This window comes from Plodia interpunctella, chromosome 21 (genome assembly GCF_027563975.2).
Source record: "Plodia interpunctella isolate USDA-ARS_2022_Savannah chromosome 21, ilPloInte3.2, whole genome shotgun sequence".
In the NCBI taxonomy this organism is placed as follows: domain Eukaryota; kingdom Metazoa; phylum Arthropoda; class Insecta; order Lepidoptera; family Pyralidae; genus Plodia; species Plodia interpunctella.
Window position 1 is genome coordinate 8260572 of NC_071314.1, and position 14293 is coordinate 8274864.

The 14293-nt window shown below is 61.1% G+C and overlaps 2 protein-coding genes across 2 annotated transcripts; both read left to right on the forward strand.

Annotated features, from left to right (window-relative positions):
- The first annotated feature begins 664 nt into the window (after positions 1-664).
- LOC128679487 (uncharacterized) lies at positions 665-2680 on the forward strand. Its single transcript, XM_053761767.1, has one exon. It carries the CDS (start codon positions 665-667, stop codon positions 2678-2680), a length of 2016 nt encoding a protein of 671 aa, XP_053617742.1.
- Positions 2681-3972: 1292 nt separating this feature from the next.
- LOC135309938 (uncharacterized) lies at positions 3973-10486 on the forward strand. The gene is made up of 3 exons (XM_064436669.1): positions 3973-4635; positions 8579-9438; positions 9487-10486. The coding sequence occupies exons 1-3, from the start codon at positions 3973-3975 to the stop codon at positions 10484-10486; spliced, it is 2523 nt and encodes an 840-aa protein (XP_064292739.1).
- Positions 10487-14293: the final 3807 nt, after the last annotated feature.

Below are 14293 nucleotides of genomic sequence, written 5' to 3' on the forward strand. Positions count from 1 at the left end.
GTATTACGGTGCGCCGCTCTCCCTATCCTCCGCGACCAGGCGCGGCCATGGCGCAAACATGGTGGTCGGTGGGGCCGCAGAGGAGGAGGACTGCCGGTATTACGGTGCGCCGCTGTCCCTATCCTCTGCGGCCGAATGAGGCGCGGCCATGGCGCAGGCATGGTGGTCGGTGGGGCCGCAGAGGAGGAGGACTGCCGGTATTACGGTGCGCCGCTGTCCCTGCCTCCGGTCTGCTTCCGGACTGGATGGCGTGCGGCTCGCCTTGGTGGTTGGGGGCGCGCCTGCGGGCGCCCCCCCTGAATCGGTGGGACAAGGGTCCCACCCGGCGGCAGGGGTCCTTCAGATGTCGGAGGGCCCCTGAGAGTGGAGAGTCCGGTCTCTGGTGATAGAGACCGGCCAGTCGCTGAGGCGCCTTGTGCTAGTTAGATCCGAGGCGCCTCTTTGTAAAGCGGCCGATGGCATCCGCAGGGGTTTAGTGGGTAGTCTGGGCCGTTTGCCCAGGAGTCCCACACTCAGTGCGTAAATGCATTCCCCTGCGAAAACAAAAAAAAAAAAAAAAAAAAGGTTAGGTTGGGGAAAAGGCCCTTCTCAGGGCCACCCAAAAGGCCCTTCTCAGGGCCACCCAAAAGGCCCTTCTCAGGGCCAAACAAAGGGAAGGGGGGAAATGGAATGTTCAGGGTCTGAACATTCCGCTGGGGAGGAAACGGACGGGAGTGGCCTCGCTGTGGGCCAAAAGAGGATGGGGAGCCTGATGGGAAGTGCGGGCTCCATCACCTCGCTGTCGGAGTCGGTGCTGGGCAACAAGCGCCTCTATTCTGAGGTGGCGACTGGTTCCGGCACCGACACTGAGGTCGGTGTGCCACGGGCACAGTCAGTGGCGAAGAGGGGCAAGGCCCGGGGTGCCTCGCACCTGACGAGGGCCCGGGCTGAGGCGAGGAGGAGTCGAGAGGAGGATGCCGAGGCTTCCTTCTCGGCCTCTCTGGGGGCTCGGGCCTTCCGGAGGGGAGGACCCCCGAGTGGTGGGGACGATGATGTGGTGGTGGCCCCCATTGATGCGCGGGACTTTGGGGCCATGGGTGCTGATGGACTCATGGCCACTGCGGTGGAGAGGCTGGGTATAATAACCAGCCTCGTCGGAAAGACTGCCGCCCTCAAGGGGGGCTTTAACTCCAAAATTATGCGGGCCTCCTCGGATATCAGGGATATCGTGGACACCCTGGTGGCGCGCAGCGAGTCGGACGAAGTTCGACGCCTTAAGGCCGATAATGGTCGCCTCCAAAGGGAGGTGGCCATTATGAAGGCTGAGGTCGCTGCGCTCCGCCGGGGGTTCGAGGAGGCTCGCCGTGAGGCTGCTCAGGCTGCGCGGACGGTGCAGCGGCAGGCTGCTCCAGTGGAGGATGAGCTGGAGCAGAGGATGGCCAGATTGATTGATGGCCGTCTGGCAGCGTTAGGACTGGCTGGGTGTCCTCGGAGTGCCACTCGTCCACCTCTGGCGGGTGACAACTCCGAAGTGGCGAGGGCTGCAAGGACGGCCATTGATCAGGCCTCCGGTCTGGGTCCGGCGCCGCGGCTTGAGCAGCCGGTGGTGGAGTTGGAGGTTCGGGCCCCTGCACGCCCGGCCTCTGAGAGGCGGGGTTGTAAGGGCGTAGGTGCTGGGGGAGTGACAGAGTGGGGGCCCTTCGGGCCGTCGACCTCAACAGCTGTGGTCGACGAATGCCCGGAGCTCCCCTGGGTCGAAGTCCGGGGGAGGAGGGGGAAGGGGAAGGGCGTGGGAAAGAAGTCCCAGCCCAAACCTGCGGAGCGACCGGCGGCGGCCCCAACAAAGGCCACTGCAACGGCGCCCAAGGCACCCCCCAGGGCGGCGCCAGCGAGGGCGGCCAAGCTGTCGGCCCCTAGCTCCTCGGCTGTAATTCTCAAGTTACAGCCGGAGGCAGCGCAAAAAGGGGCCACATACAGCTCCGCCCTCCTCAAGGCCGAGCAGGCGGTGAGCCTGGAGGGGCTAGGAATCGGCTCGCTTCGGATTCGCCCGAGTGCGACCGGGGCGAGGCTAATCGAGGTCTCTGGCCCTTCCAACTCAGACAAGGCAGATGCGCTTGCATCGGCCTTGAAGGCGGCCCTTTCCGGCGTCGCGGACGTTTCCAGGCCCGTCAAAACCGCGGACTTCCGCGTGACGGGCCTGAATGATGCGGCAACGGCGCAGCGGATAAAGGCTGCGGTCGCGCAAGCCGGGAGCTGCACGGAGGACCAGGTCTGGGTGGGTGAAATCCGCTCAGACTGGCGGGGCTCTGGCTCTGCCCTGATGCGCTGCCCGGTCACGACGGCTAAAAAGCTGATCGAGGCGGGCAGCCTCACGGTAGGCTGGAGTCGAGTGCAGCTCCGGCACCTGGAGGCGCGCCCCATGCACTGCTACAAGTGCATGGGGAAGGGGCACACCGCATCGCTGTGCCCCTCGCAGACGGACCGCAGCCGGCTCTGCTATAGGTGCGGGGAGGCAGGGCATTTGTCCGCCTCCTGCACAGCGGAGCCCCGCTGCGCGGTATGCCGCGACGCCGGCAAGCCGGCGGGCCACGTGATGGGGGGTAGGGCCTGCAACCCACCCCCGATCCGAGGGAAAGGGCCGTCCCCTCCTCCGCGCGAGGGAAGGCAAGGGGAGGCGCCAGTCGGCCAAATGGAGGAGTGATGGGGGTTACCTTCCTCCAGGCCAACCTCAACCACTCCGCTAGGGCGCAGGACCTCCTCCTGCAATCCATGGCGGAGTGGGATCTGGATGTCGCGGTGGTCGCGGAGCCGTACGCGGTTCCCTCCCTGCCCCACTGGGCGGGGGATCTGGATGGCCTCGTGGCCATCGTGGCTAGGCCTGGTGCCGCCCCTCCCCTCGCGATTAAGAAGAGAGGGAACGGCTTTGTGGTGGCGGTTCGGGGAGAGTACGCCATAATTGGTGTTTACTTCTCCCCGAACCGGGATTTGCCGGCCCTGGAGCGGTTCTTGGATGCTCTGGGGCCGGAGATAAGGCGGTTAGCGCCCCTAAAGGTCTTCGTGGCCGGTGACTTCAACGCCAAATCAACGGCGTGGGGGAACCCGGCCACGGAGCCCAAGGGGCGAAAGGTGGAAGAGTGGGCGCTGGCCGCGGGGCTGTCTCTCCTAAACAGGGGGACAGCCCACACGTGCGTGCGACGGACGGGCGGATCGGTGGTGGACCTGACGTTCGCCACCCCCTCCGCCGCGCGCTCCGTGTCGGACTGGAGGGTGGAAGGGGGGGTGGAGACACTCTCGGACCACTTGTATATTCGGTTCGAGGTGTCGGCCGCCCCCCAATGTCAGGCGGCATCATCGTCCCGGGTGCGCAGCCGGTTCCCGCGCTGGGCCCTTACGCGGCTTGACCGGGAGCTGGCGGAAGAGGCGGCCATCGTCGGCCGCTGGAGCCTCCCGCCTCTAGACGGAATGGGGGTGGACGATGCGGCTGACCGTCTCGGCGACGCTTTCACAGTGGTGTGCCGGGCGGCCATGCCAAGCGTAGGTCGAGCCCCCCCTAGGCGGGCGGTCTATTGGTGGTCGGCGGAGATTGCCGCCCTTCGCGTCGCCTGCAACGCGGCCCGAAGGGCCTATAGTCGAAGCAGGCGGCGCAGTCCCCGGGACGAGGAGAGGGATGGTCAGCTGTATGCGGTGTATGTGGAAAATCGCAAGGAGCTGCAGCTGGCCATCGGTCGGGCCAAGGAGGAAGCCTTCGAGGAGCTGGTGGAGGGTATCGAAAGAGACCCATGGGGCCGGCCGTATAAGTGGGCGCGAGACAAATTGCGCCCACAGGCGACCCCGCTAACGGAGACCCTTCAGCCAGCTCTGCTGGGGGAGATTGTCGGGGATCTATTCCCCGGCAATCCGCGAGGGTTTTCTCCTCCGAGGATGGCCCGACAGCCGCCTGACGCGGAGGGAGAAGAGATGGAGGCGGATCCGCCTCCCGTCACCGACGTCGAAATGGAGGTGGTCCTCGACCGCCTCCAGACAAGGAAGAGGGCACCGGGTCCAGACGGGGTGCACGGGAAAGTGCTTGCGCTGATTCTCGTGCACCTCGGGGAGGAGTTTCGGGGGCTGCTCAACCGCTGTCTGCGAGAGGGGCAGTTCCCGAAATTATGGAAGGAGGGCCGGCTCTGCCTTATTCCGAAGGGGAGCCGGCCCTTGGACTCGGCTTCGGCGGTGCGACCTCTGGTCCTGCTGAGCGAGGCTGGGAAGGCCCTAGAGAGCGTTGTGGCCTCTCGCCTCGTTCGGCATGTGGAGGAAGGCCCGGGACCGCGTCTCTCTGACGTGCAGTACGGATTCCGGGCCAAGAGGTCCACCATCGACGCCCTCAGGCGTCTGCGGTCGGTGACGGAGGAGGCGGATCGAGAAGGCGATGTGACCCTGGCGACGTCTTTAGACGTCGCCAACGCCTTCAACAGCATCCCGCACAGTGTAATACGGGAGGCACTCCGGTACTTTGGGGTGCCCTCGTACCTGCGGCGGCTGTTGGGGGTGTACCTGGAGGATCGTGTTGTCCTGTACGAGGACGGGGGGGGTCGTATGGTTCGGCGGAGCGTCGGATGCGGTGTGCCACAGGGGTCGATTCTCGGCCCTATCCTGTGGGACATCGCATACGATTGGGTCCTGCGGTGCCGGCTTCCCCCCGGGACGGGTGTCATCTGCTATGCGGATGACACTCTCTTCACGTCCCGGGGTGCGAACTTCGGTGAGGCGGCGCGGCTGGCCGAAACGGGCCTCGCCCTTTTGGTCGGCCGCATAGAGAGGCTGGGGCTTCGGGTCCGACTGGATAAGACCGAAGTCCTCCTCTTCCGCGGGGCCCGGACGCGAGGACCTCCCCCAGGGGCGCGCCTCCAGGTGGGTCATGAGGAGTTGAGGGTGAGTGCCCAGATGAAATACCTGGGCCTCATCCTCGACGGGAGATGGTCCTTTGTCCCCCACTTCCGAGAGCTGGGGCAAAGGATCGTCAGGACGGCTGCGTCGCTGGGCCGACTCCTGCCCAATCTGGGTGGGCCCAGCGACGCTGTACGGAAGCTGTACTCCGGCGTGTGCCGGAGTATGGCGATGTACGGCGCCCCCGTTTGGGTGGACGCCCTTGCCGCGGAGAATAAGCGCCTTCTCCGGCAGGCGCAGAAGGTGATCGCGGTAAGGGCGATACGGGGGTACCGTACAGTGGCGTTCTCTGCGGCCACAGCCCTCGCGGGCGACCCGCCGTGGGAGTTGGTGGCGGAGGTGCTCGCCGAGGTTTACCACTTTGTGGCGAACAGGAGGGAAATCGGCGAGCACCCCTCGCCTGAGATGGTCCGGCGGGTCCGCTTGCGAGGGCAAGCGGAACTCATGCGGAGGTGGGAGGCAGACCTGGCGCGGGCAACGTACGGTGTACGCACAGTGGAGGCCCTGCGCCAGGTCCTGGAGAGATGGATGTTGAGGCGGCGCAAGCCTCTCACCTTCCGCATGACGCAGGTGCTCACCGGGCATGGCTGCTTCGGTGAGTACTTGCACCGCGTGGCCCAGCGGGAGACCGAGCCGGTCTGCCACGATTGTGGCGAGGCTCGGGACACTGCTCAACATGTTCTAGAGCAGTGTCCCAGGTGGAGTCGGCAGCGCCACGATCTGGTGGCAGTGCTCGGTGGAGTGGATCTGTCGCTCCCGAGTGTCGTCAATGCGATGCTCGGGAGTGACGGAGCCTGGGCGGCAGTGGCCTCCTTCTGTGAGACTGTTATGTCACAGAGGGAGGCCGAGGAAAGGAACCGCGAGGACCACCCCCTCGCGGAGCCGATCCGCAGAAGGCGGACGGGGGCGCGACGCAGGCGCTACCTTGCGCGCCTGCAGGCGCCCCCCTAAATCGGTGGGACTAGTCCCACCCGACGGCAGGGGTCCACCAGGTGTCGGTGGGCCCCTGAGAATGGTGAGTCCGGTCTCTGGCGAAAGAGACCGGCCAGTCGCTGAGGCGTCTTGTGTTAGATAGATCCGAGGCGCCTCCCTGTAAAGCGGCCGATGGCACCCGCAGGGGTTTAGTGGGTAGTCTGGGCTGGATAGCGGCCCAGGAGTCCCACACTCAGTGCGTAAATGCATTCCCCTGCGAAAACAAAAAAAAAAAAAAAAAAGGTTAGGTTAGGTTAGGTTAGGTTAGGTTAGGTTAGGTTAGGTTGGGGTGCTACTGTCAGGAAACCTCCACGTTGGCTCGATGATTTGAAGGTTTGCTTCTGTCACTTGATCTTTGATTCGGTGATAGCGGCGGCTGACAAGTTATTGGGCTGGTGCACCCTGGGCGACGGTTAATAACTCCCCGTTTAGGGGTCTTGTTAGCCGTTGGCAAATGTCCTGGCAACTGGTGGTGGGTTACCCATGTCGGGTAACCCAGGTTGGAGAGCCAATTGGCTCAGTGGCTGTGAGAGAAGAGGGCTAAGCCCTCTACTCTTACAGCCGTGGTAGGGGTCGCGGGGGAGGAGGAGGGGTTGGTATTACGGTGCGCCGCTCTCCCCATCCTCCGCGACCAGGCGCGGCCATGGCGCAAACATGGTGGTCGGTGGGGCCGCAGAGGAGGAGGACTGCCGGTATTACGGTGCGCCGCTGTCCCTATCCTCTGCGGCCGAATGAGGCGCGGCCATGGCGCAGGCATGGTGGTCGGTGGGGCCGCAGAGGAGGAGGACTGCCGGTATTACGGTGCGCCGCTGTCCCTATCCTCTGCGGCCGAATAAGACGGAGAGCCGCTGCCTCCGGTCTGCTTCCGGACTGGATGGCGTGCGGCTCGCCTTGGTGGTTGGGGGCGCGCCTGCGGGCGCCCCCCCTGAATCGGTGGGACAGAGGTCCCACCCGGCGGCAGGGGTCCTCCAGATGTCGGAGGGCCCCTGAGAGTGGAGAGTCCGGTCTCTGGTGAAAGAGACCGGCCAGTCGCTGAGGCGCCTTGTGCTAGTTAGATCCGAGGCGCCTCTTTGTAAAGCGGCCGATGGCATCCGCAGGGGTTTAGTGGGTAGTCTGGGCCGATTAGCTGCCCAGGAGTCCCACACTCAGTGCGTAAATGCATTCCCCTGCGAAAACAAAAAAAAAAAAAAAGGTTAGGTTAGGTTAGGTTAGGTTAGGTTAGGTTAGGTTTCCCCCCGACGGGTTCCCATCTTGTCGCGATGGTGGGGCTTAGTAACCGGGGGGGCTGGTCTGACACAACCAGCCACCCCGGTGAACCAAGAGGAACCCAAGGCCCAGAGACTTTGGTGGGTGCTCTGGGCCTGGTGGACGGTCCCCTCAGTAGTACTGCCATTGGCTGGTGACCCGCCACCAGCCTTTGGATGTGGAAACTAGAGGGGACCAGAGGTGGGGTCGCGGGGGTTTGTCCTCCGCGACCACAGCGCGGCCGTGGCGCTGAACACGGTGTGGTGGGGCCGCAGGGGAAGAGGAGAGTCGGTATGTCTCTCGACGATCCCCCTGTCCTCTGCGGCCGAAGGGTGGCTGCCTCTGTATCGGGTGCAATGTGTGGGTGTCACCTGCCTATCACCTCTTGCGCCCGTACAGAGGCAGACTTGGGTGCCCTGTGGCACCCAAGATTTTGTGTGTGTTGTGATCGCTGGTCCCTTCAGGACCAGCGGTCGGTGATGCCCGCTCCCCCCGTCAGCTTTCTGACTGGTGTGCGGAGTGGGCTTGATGGTCCGCGCCACGCTCGCGTGGCGTAAGGGGCGGGTGGTTAGCACTTGTGCTTGCTGCCCGCCCAGGTCGGGGCCGAAAGGCCGGCCGGGGGGGCGTCGCGGTCGAATGCCTAGCGACCCCGTGACGTCCCCCATAACGGCAGCGTGAAAACGCCCCAGGGGTTTAGTGGGTAGGCTGGGCCGACTAGCGGCCCAGGAGTCCCACACTCAGTGCGTAACAAGCATTCCCCTGGGTAAACAAAAAAAAAAAAAAAAAAAAAAAAAAAAGGTTAGGTTAGGTTAGGTTAGGTTAGGTTAGGTTTTCCCCTGCGAAAACAAAAAAAAAAAAAAAAAAAAAAAAAAAAAAAAAAAAAAAAAAAAAAAAAAAAAAAAAAAAAAAAAAAAAAAGGTTAGGTTAGGTTGGGGTGCTAAGTGCGGGAAACCTCCTCGAGTGCCCATTCCCTTGAACGTTTACCTCTCTCTCTTAATCCTCTTGGATTCGGTTAGAGCGGTGGCTGACAAGGGATTTGGGACGGTGCACCCTGGGCGGCAGCCAACAACTCTCCGTTATGCGGGGTCTTGTTGGTTGTTGGCCAATATCCTGCTAACCAGCCACTCTCTCCTGTCTGAACAATCAGACAGTGAGCAGCAGATGTGGCTTGCGCGGCGTTCAGGTCTTGGACGTGGACCTGTGTCGGGCAACTCGTTACCCCAAATACTGGGGCCGAGGGTGCTGTGCTATTAAAAGCCAGCGCCGCGAGGAAGAAAACCTCATCAAAAATAACCCCAATCCCAAGGTCTGGCGTGCCGATGGGATGAATGGCGGGGGGGGAACCCCGTCCCGAGCGCTCACATGAGTGTAGGAGGAGTAGGAGGAGTCAGGGACCTCACCCTGATCAAAAAAAGGAAAATATGAAATGGCGAGTGACAAAAACTATTTACCCCAGGAGGGTACCAGCTTCGCTGGAGAATCCCTCTCTGCATCTTCGGATGTGGACAGCCTCACCGTATCTGGGGGGGGCATCAACCGCCAGAGGGACGCAAGTCCCTCTCAACAATCAGTCCAGACGGACTCTGACAACGACAGCGACTCTAGTCTCCCAGAGGCTTTGCTGAACGAGGAGAACAGAAGTGGCAGGGGTAGTGCTCCCCTGAAAAGGAAAGCACCGGAAGTATCAGGAGCTATGGAACGAGGTCCTAAAATCAACACCGCCATCAGGGGCCGGCCTCGCACACCAGGTATGCGGCGCACACAAGGCGCAACTGAAGGCCGTAAACGCGCCACTGTAGTGGACGAGCACTTGGGGGTGGTCCGGGCTGCTGCTAACAGGGTGCTCGAAGAAGCCGATAAGTCCGGAAACCTCAAAGGGACGGTGTGGCGGGCCATGAAAGAGTCCTGCCAACAAATATTGGAAGCTGCCGAGAAAATCGAGGCCCAACAGGTGGAATCGGAAGCAGTTCGAATACTCACAGCGGACAATAAAAGGATGAGGGAACAGCTAGAACTTCTACAGAAGGAAACAAAGGCGCTCCGTACGGCCTACTCCGAAAAGGCGGCTGCGCCTTTAACCTCAGGGACGGGAATCACAAGGACCGAAATCCAAGAAGTCCTTGCGGACTTTAAGGAATCCTTAGAAAGGGACCTGTTTCTGAGATTGGGGGGCATGGTTACGGATCGGCTTAAGGAGGCTGAAAAAAGGGGCATTCTTGCTCCCGAGCCGATTATGCGCCCGCCCCTTACGACAGATAAGAGGCCAAATGAGGTTGAACGCCAAAACCATGAAGAGGAACGGCCAACAACACTAATGTCATCCGCAAGACCTTGACCAGCGGCGCGAAATACAACCCGTCGCAGGCCACAGCCGCAGGAGGAAGAGCCACAGCCTGGCCCCTCTCAGACAACTGAAGCTCCTCTGACCAACCAGGAGAAGGAAGGATGGGCCACTGTGGTGAAAAAGAAAAAAGGCAAGAGGGGAAAAGGCAAGGGGCACGGAAAAAATTCCCCCCCTGACAAGCTGAAACCCACCCAAGCCCAGGTCCGAACCCCCGGGGTGTCTGCGAAGCCGCCACCTAAGAAAATGTTCACCCCACCAAAGTCGTCGGCGGTGGTGGTAACCCTACGGCCGGAATCCAAAATGGATTACAAATCAGTTATGGCCAGGGTCACCACCCTTAAGCTACCGTCCATTGGGGTGGACCACGTGGCGGTAAGGAGAACTGCTACCGGGGCTCGCATTATTGAGATCCCCGGAGCTCACAGTGCGGTCTCCGCTGACACCCTGGCCGAAAAATTAAGGGAGATGGTGGGCGATGAAGCCCAAATATCACGGCCATATAAAACGGCACAAATAAAAATTTATGGCTTCGATGAGTCAGTGACCCAGGAGTCCCTAAAGGAAGCTGCAGCTGAAGCTGGAAACTGTCCACCGGGACAGATAAGGGTTGGCGCTATTCGCACGGCACCTGACCAGACCGGGGCGTCTATTCTAACTTGCCCTGTAGCAGCCGCCAACAATTTGATCAAAGCCGGACGCCTACTGGTCGGATGGTCGGCCGCCAAAATCAAGGGGCTCGAGGCCCTGCCCATGCGATGCTTCCGCTGCATGGGCTTGGGCCACACTAGGGCCCTCTGTCCGTCTCCGGTGGACAGATCCAATGTGTGCCACCGATGCGGCCAAACGGGCCACATGACGGTGGAATGTAGCGCCAAGGAGCCATGGTGTGCCGTGTGCCACGCCGCAAAGCTCCCGGCGGGGCACGTAATGGGGGGAAAGGCCTGCAACCCCCCACGCACCAGGGGTAAGACGGCCCTGGCTACGAGGGAGGTCTCGGAGGGTCGACTAATGGAACATTAATGCCAACACGACCCTCCCACCACCTGGAAGTTCTGCAGGCCAATGTCAACCACTGCGCCCGTGCCCAAGACCTCCTAGTCCAGCACGTGGCGGAGTGGGGCATTGGCGCTGCCATAGTGTCGGAACCCTATTACGTCCCCCCGCTTTCCAACTGGGCTGGCGACACTGAGGGGCTGGTGGCGGTTACTGCTCCCCAAATCGGAAACCACCCACCTCTCTCGAAAATTGTGAGTGGTAGAGGTTACGTGGCGGTGAGATGGGGAGTTATCGCAATAATTGCTGCATACTTCTCCCCCAACGAGCCGCTTCGTGACTTCGAAGACCTCCTTGAGAGAGTGGGTGGGACGATCGGGAGCATAGCGCCGACACCTGTCATGCTGATGGGAGACCTCAACGCGAAACACACGGCATGGGGTTCTCCCGTAAACCGGGGCAACGCCGCTACCTGCGTGCGGCGGAACGGGGAGTCGATAGTTGATGTGACGTTTGCGACCCCGGCCATTGCCGCGCGGGTGGCGAATTGGCGTGTCCTGGAGGATGTCGAGACCCTCTCCGACCATTTATATATAAGGACGACGGTCTCCAACATGCCCTGTTCCCAAATGCCCGGTCGGGACGAGGGGGGGCGGCAAGGGTTCCCCAGGTGGAATATGGCAAGTCTCGACAGGGACCTGGCTGAAGAGGCTGCCATGATTATCGAATGGAGAGAACCCACACCAAGCCGGTCCCTTGGTGTGGAGGAAAGGGCAATAGGCTTTCGCGTGTCACTCACTGAGGTGTGTGACGCATCCATGAGGAGGTCCGGCCCGTTGCCTGCAAAGGCGCGGGTTCACTGGTGGTCGGAGGACATTGCTGAACTCCGACGTCTCAGTAACCGCGCCCGTCGTAACTACACCCGATGCAGGCGGCGACGGAACTGGGTAGCTGGAGAGGAGGAGCGACTCCATGCTGCCCTCCAGGAGGCTAAAAAATCCCTGTCGATGGCAATCACTAAGGCTAAGGAGGAAGCCCACGAGGCGTTTCTGGCCACACTCGACAGGGACCCGTGGGGGAGGCCATATAGGGTAGTGCGCAACAAGATGCGCCACGCCCCCCCCACAGCCTCCTTAGAGCCGGATCTCCTTAATAGGATTCTCGAAGGCCTATTCCCAACGGCCCAAACATTCGTTCCTCCGAGAATGTCGGCCCCTGAGCGGGAGTCCATCACGACGGAAGTGCCACCGGTGACGACTGAGGAATTTGACCAGGGAGTAGCGCGCCTAATGGCCTGCAAAAAGGCCCCTGGCCCAGATGGCGTCCCTGGTCTGGTTCTACCGGTGGCCTTAAAACACCTGGGGAGCCGTCTCAGACAGCTCTTTGATGACTGTTTGTCATCAGGACGGTTCCCCAAACCGTGGAAGGAGGGCAAGCTCTGCCTACTCAGGAAGGAGAGCCGGCCCGAGGACTCCCCCTCGGGGTGGAGGCCCCTACTGATGCTGGATGAAACCGGGAAAATGCTAGAACGCATTGTGGCCAACCGGATCATCCAGCATCTGGAAAATGTCGGGCCCAACGTGTCGCACCGCCAGTACGGATTCAGAAAAGGGCGGTCGACCGTTGACGCGATAGGGGCCCTCCGAATATTCTCGGAGGACGCAATGGAACGGAAGGGAGGGGCCGTGGGTGTCTCGCTGGACATAGCGAATGCCTTCGGCTCCCTCCCATATGAGGTAATAGAGGAGGCACTCAAATACCATGGGGTGCCCCTCTACCTCAGGAACCTCGTAGGGCACTACCTTACTGAGAGGGTGGTGCTCTACGAGGACAGAGAAGGCGTAAAATCCAAGGCGATGACCTGCGGTGTTCCCCAGGGGTCTGTTCTAGGGCCTCTGCTATGGAACATCGGCTTCGACTGGGCCATCCGCGGGGCCCTGCTCCCCCGGATGACTGTCATCTGCTATGCAGATGACACGATGGTGGCCATCTGGGGAGAGAAGCTGGAGAGCACCCTCAGGGCAGCCGCAGTCGCAGCAGACCTGATGGTCACCCGCGTCAGGCTGCTGGGGCTCAGGGTGGCCCTCAACAAGTGTGAGGTCATCGCCTTCGGAAGCAGGGGATGGAAGCCGCCTGAGGGCGCGTCCATATCCATCGGTGGGGAACGAGTCCAGGTGAAACCGCATATCAAGTACCTAGGTATCATCCTGGACTCACGCTGGAACTTCCGGGAGCACTTCAAACGACTGGCTCCCCGGATAGTCGGTGCTGCGTCGGCCATGGGCCGGCTGCTGCCCAATGTTGGAGGGCCCAGTGCCCCGTGCCGCAAGCTATATGCGGGTGTAACCCGAAGCATGGCATTGTACGGGGCACCAATCTGGGCAGATAGGCTCTCCAAAGCCAACGTGGCCCAGCTGCGGAGGCCACAGAGAGTGGTGGCCAATCGCATAGCTCGGGCCTACGTAACGGTGGCATGGGCGGCGGCGTGTGCACTGGCTGGCACCCCACCGTGGGATATGGACGCTAAGGTTCAGGCGGAAGTATATTGGGAGCGGGCAAGGAGGCGAGCTGTGGGGGAAAGGCCCGCCCCAAGAGAATTAAGGACTGTCCGTCAGTTGGCCGTAGACAGGTTGAAAGAGCGATGGCGAGTAGAGCTGGAAAACTCCCCGTATGGTGTTCGAACCATCGGGGCGCTCCTCCCATCGCTCGAGGAATGGATGGAAAGAACGTACGGCCAACTGACGTACAGGATGACGCAGGTGATGACCGGACACGGGTGCTTCGGTCATTACCTGCACAGAATAGGAAAGGAGGAAACCCCGGTCTGTCATGAGTGTGGGGAGCCGGATGACACGGCCCAACACACTCTGGCAGACTACGGGAAATGGACCGAGGAGAGGGTGGCCCTAGCAGTGGCCCTAGGAGGAGGAGGCCTGGATCTCTCGCTGCACAACGTCATCAGCAAGATGTTGAGCGGCGAGGGACGCTGGGATGCAGTATACTCCTTCTGCGAAACGGTAATGTCGCAGAAGGAGGCTGCTGAAAGGGAGCGCGAGGCACGAGCGCATGCCCCTCCCCATCGGCGAGGACGAAGAGGCAGGCGGCGGGCACAATATGCCCGTCGTCTGCTAGGATAGTGCCGTGAGGCAACGCCGGGGGGCGTCGTGGTAGAATGTTCGCGATCCCATGGCGCCCCCAATAACGGCCGGTGCGGAAACGCCGCAGGGGGGTTTAGTGGGTAGTCCGGGCTAGGCCTGGGAGTCCCACACTCCCCGGGAACAGTGTCCCCGGGGGCCGGTGCCTAAATGCATTCCCCCCTGCGAAAACAAAAAAAAAAAAAAAAAAAAAAAAAAAAAAAAGGTTAGGTTAGGTTAGGTTAGGTTAGGTTAGGTTAGGTTAGGTTAGGTTAGGTTAGGTTAGGTTAGGTTAGGTTGGGGTGCTAGTGCAGGAAACCTCCCCGAGTGCCTGATCCCTTGAAAGCTTTAATGGGCTGACAAGGGCTCAGGACGGTGCACCCTGGAAACGGCAATCAATAACTCCCTACGGGGTCTTGTTGGTTGCTGGCCAATGTCCTGCAATCCTTTCCCTCCTTTCCCTCTGTCCTCATCCCATCCTTAAAGAGTCGGTCTGCTCCCGGTACTTCTCTCATAATGAGAGTCGACTGGCGATGCGGATCGCTCTATCCTTTCCCCCTTTTCCTTCCTTTCTTCCTCAGTCTGTCCGGTGGAGTAAACCACTCGAAAAATCAGTCGTTTGGGGTGGGATCGGGTAATTGAGCTTAGGTCAATGCTAGGGTGACCGCACACCTGAATTAAAAAAAGGAACGTTCAAAAA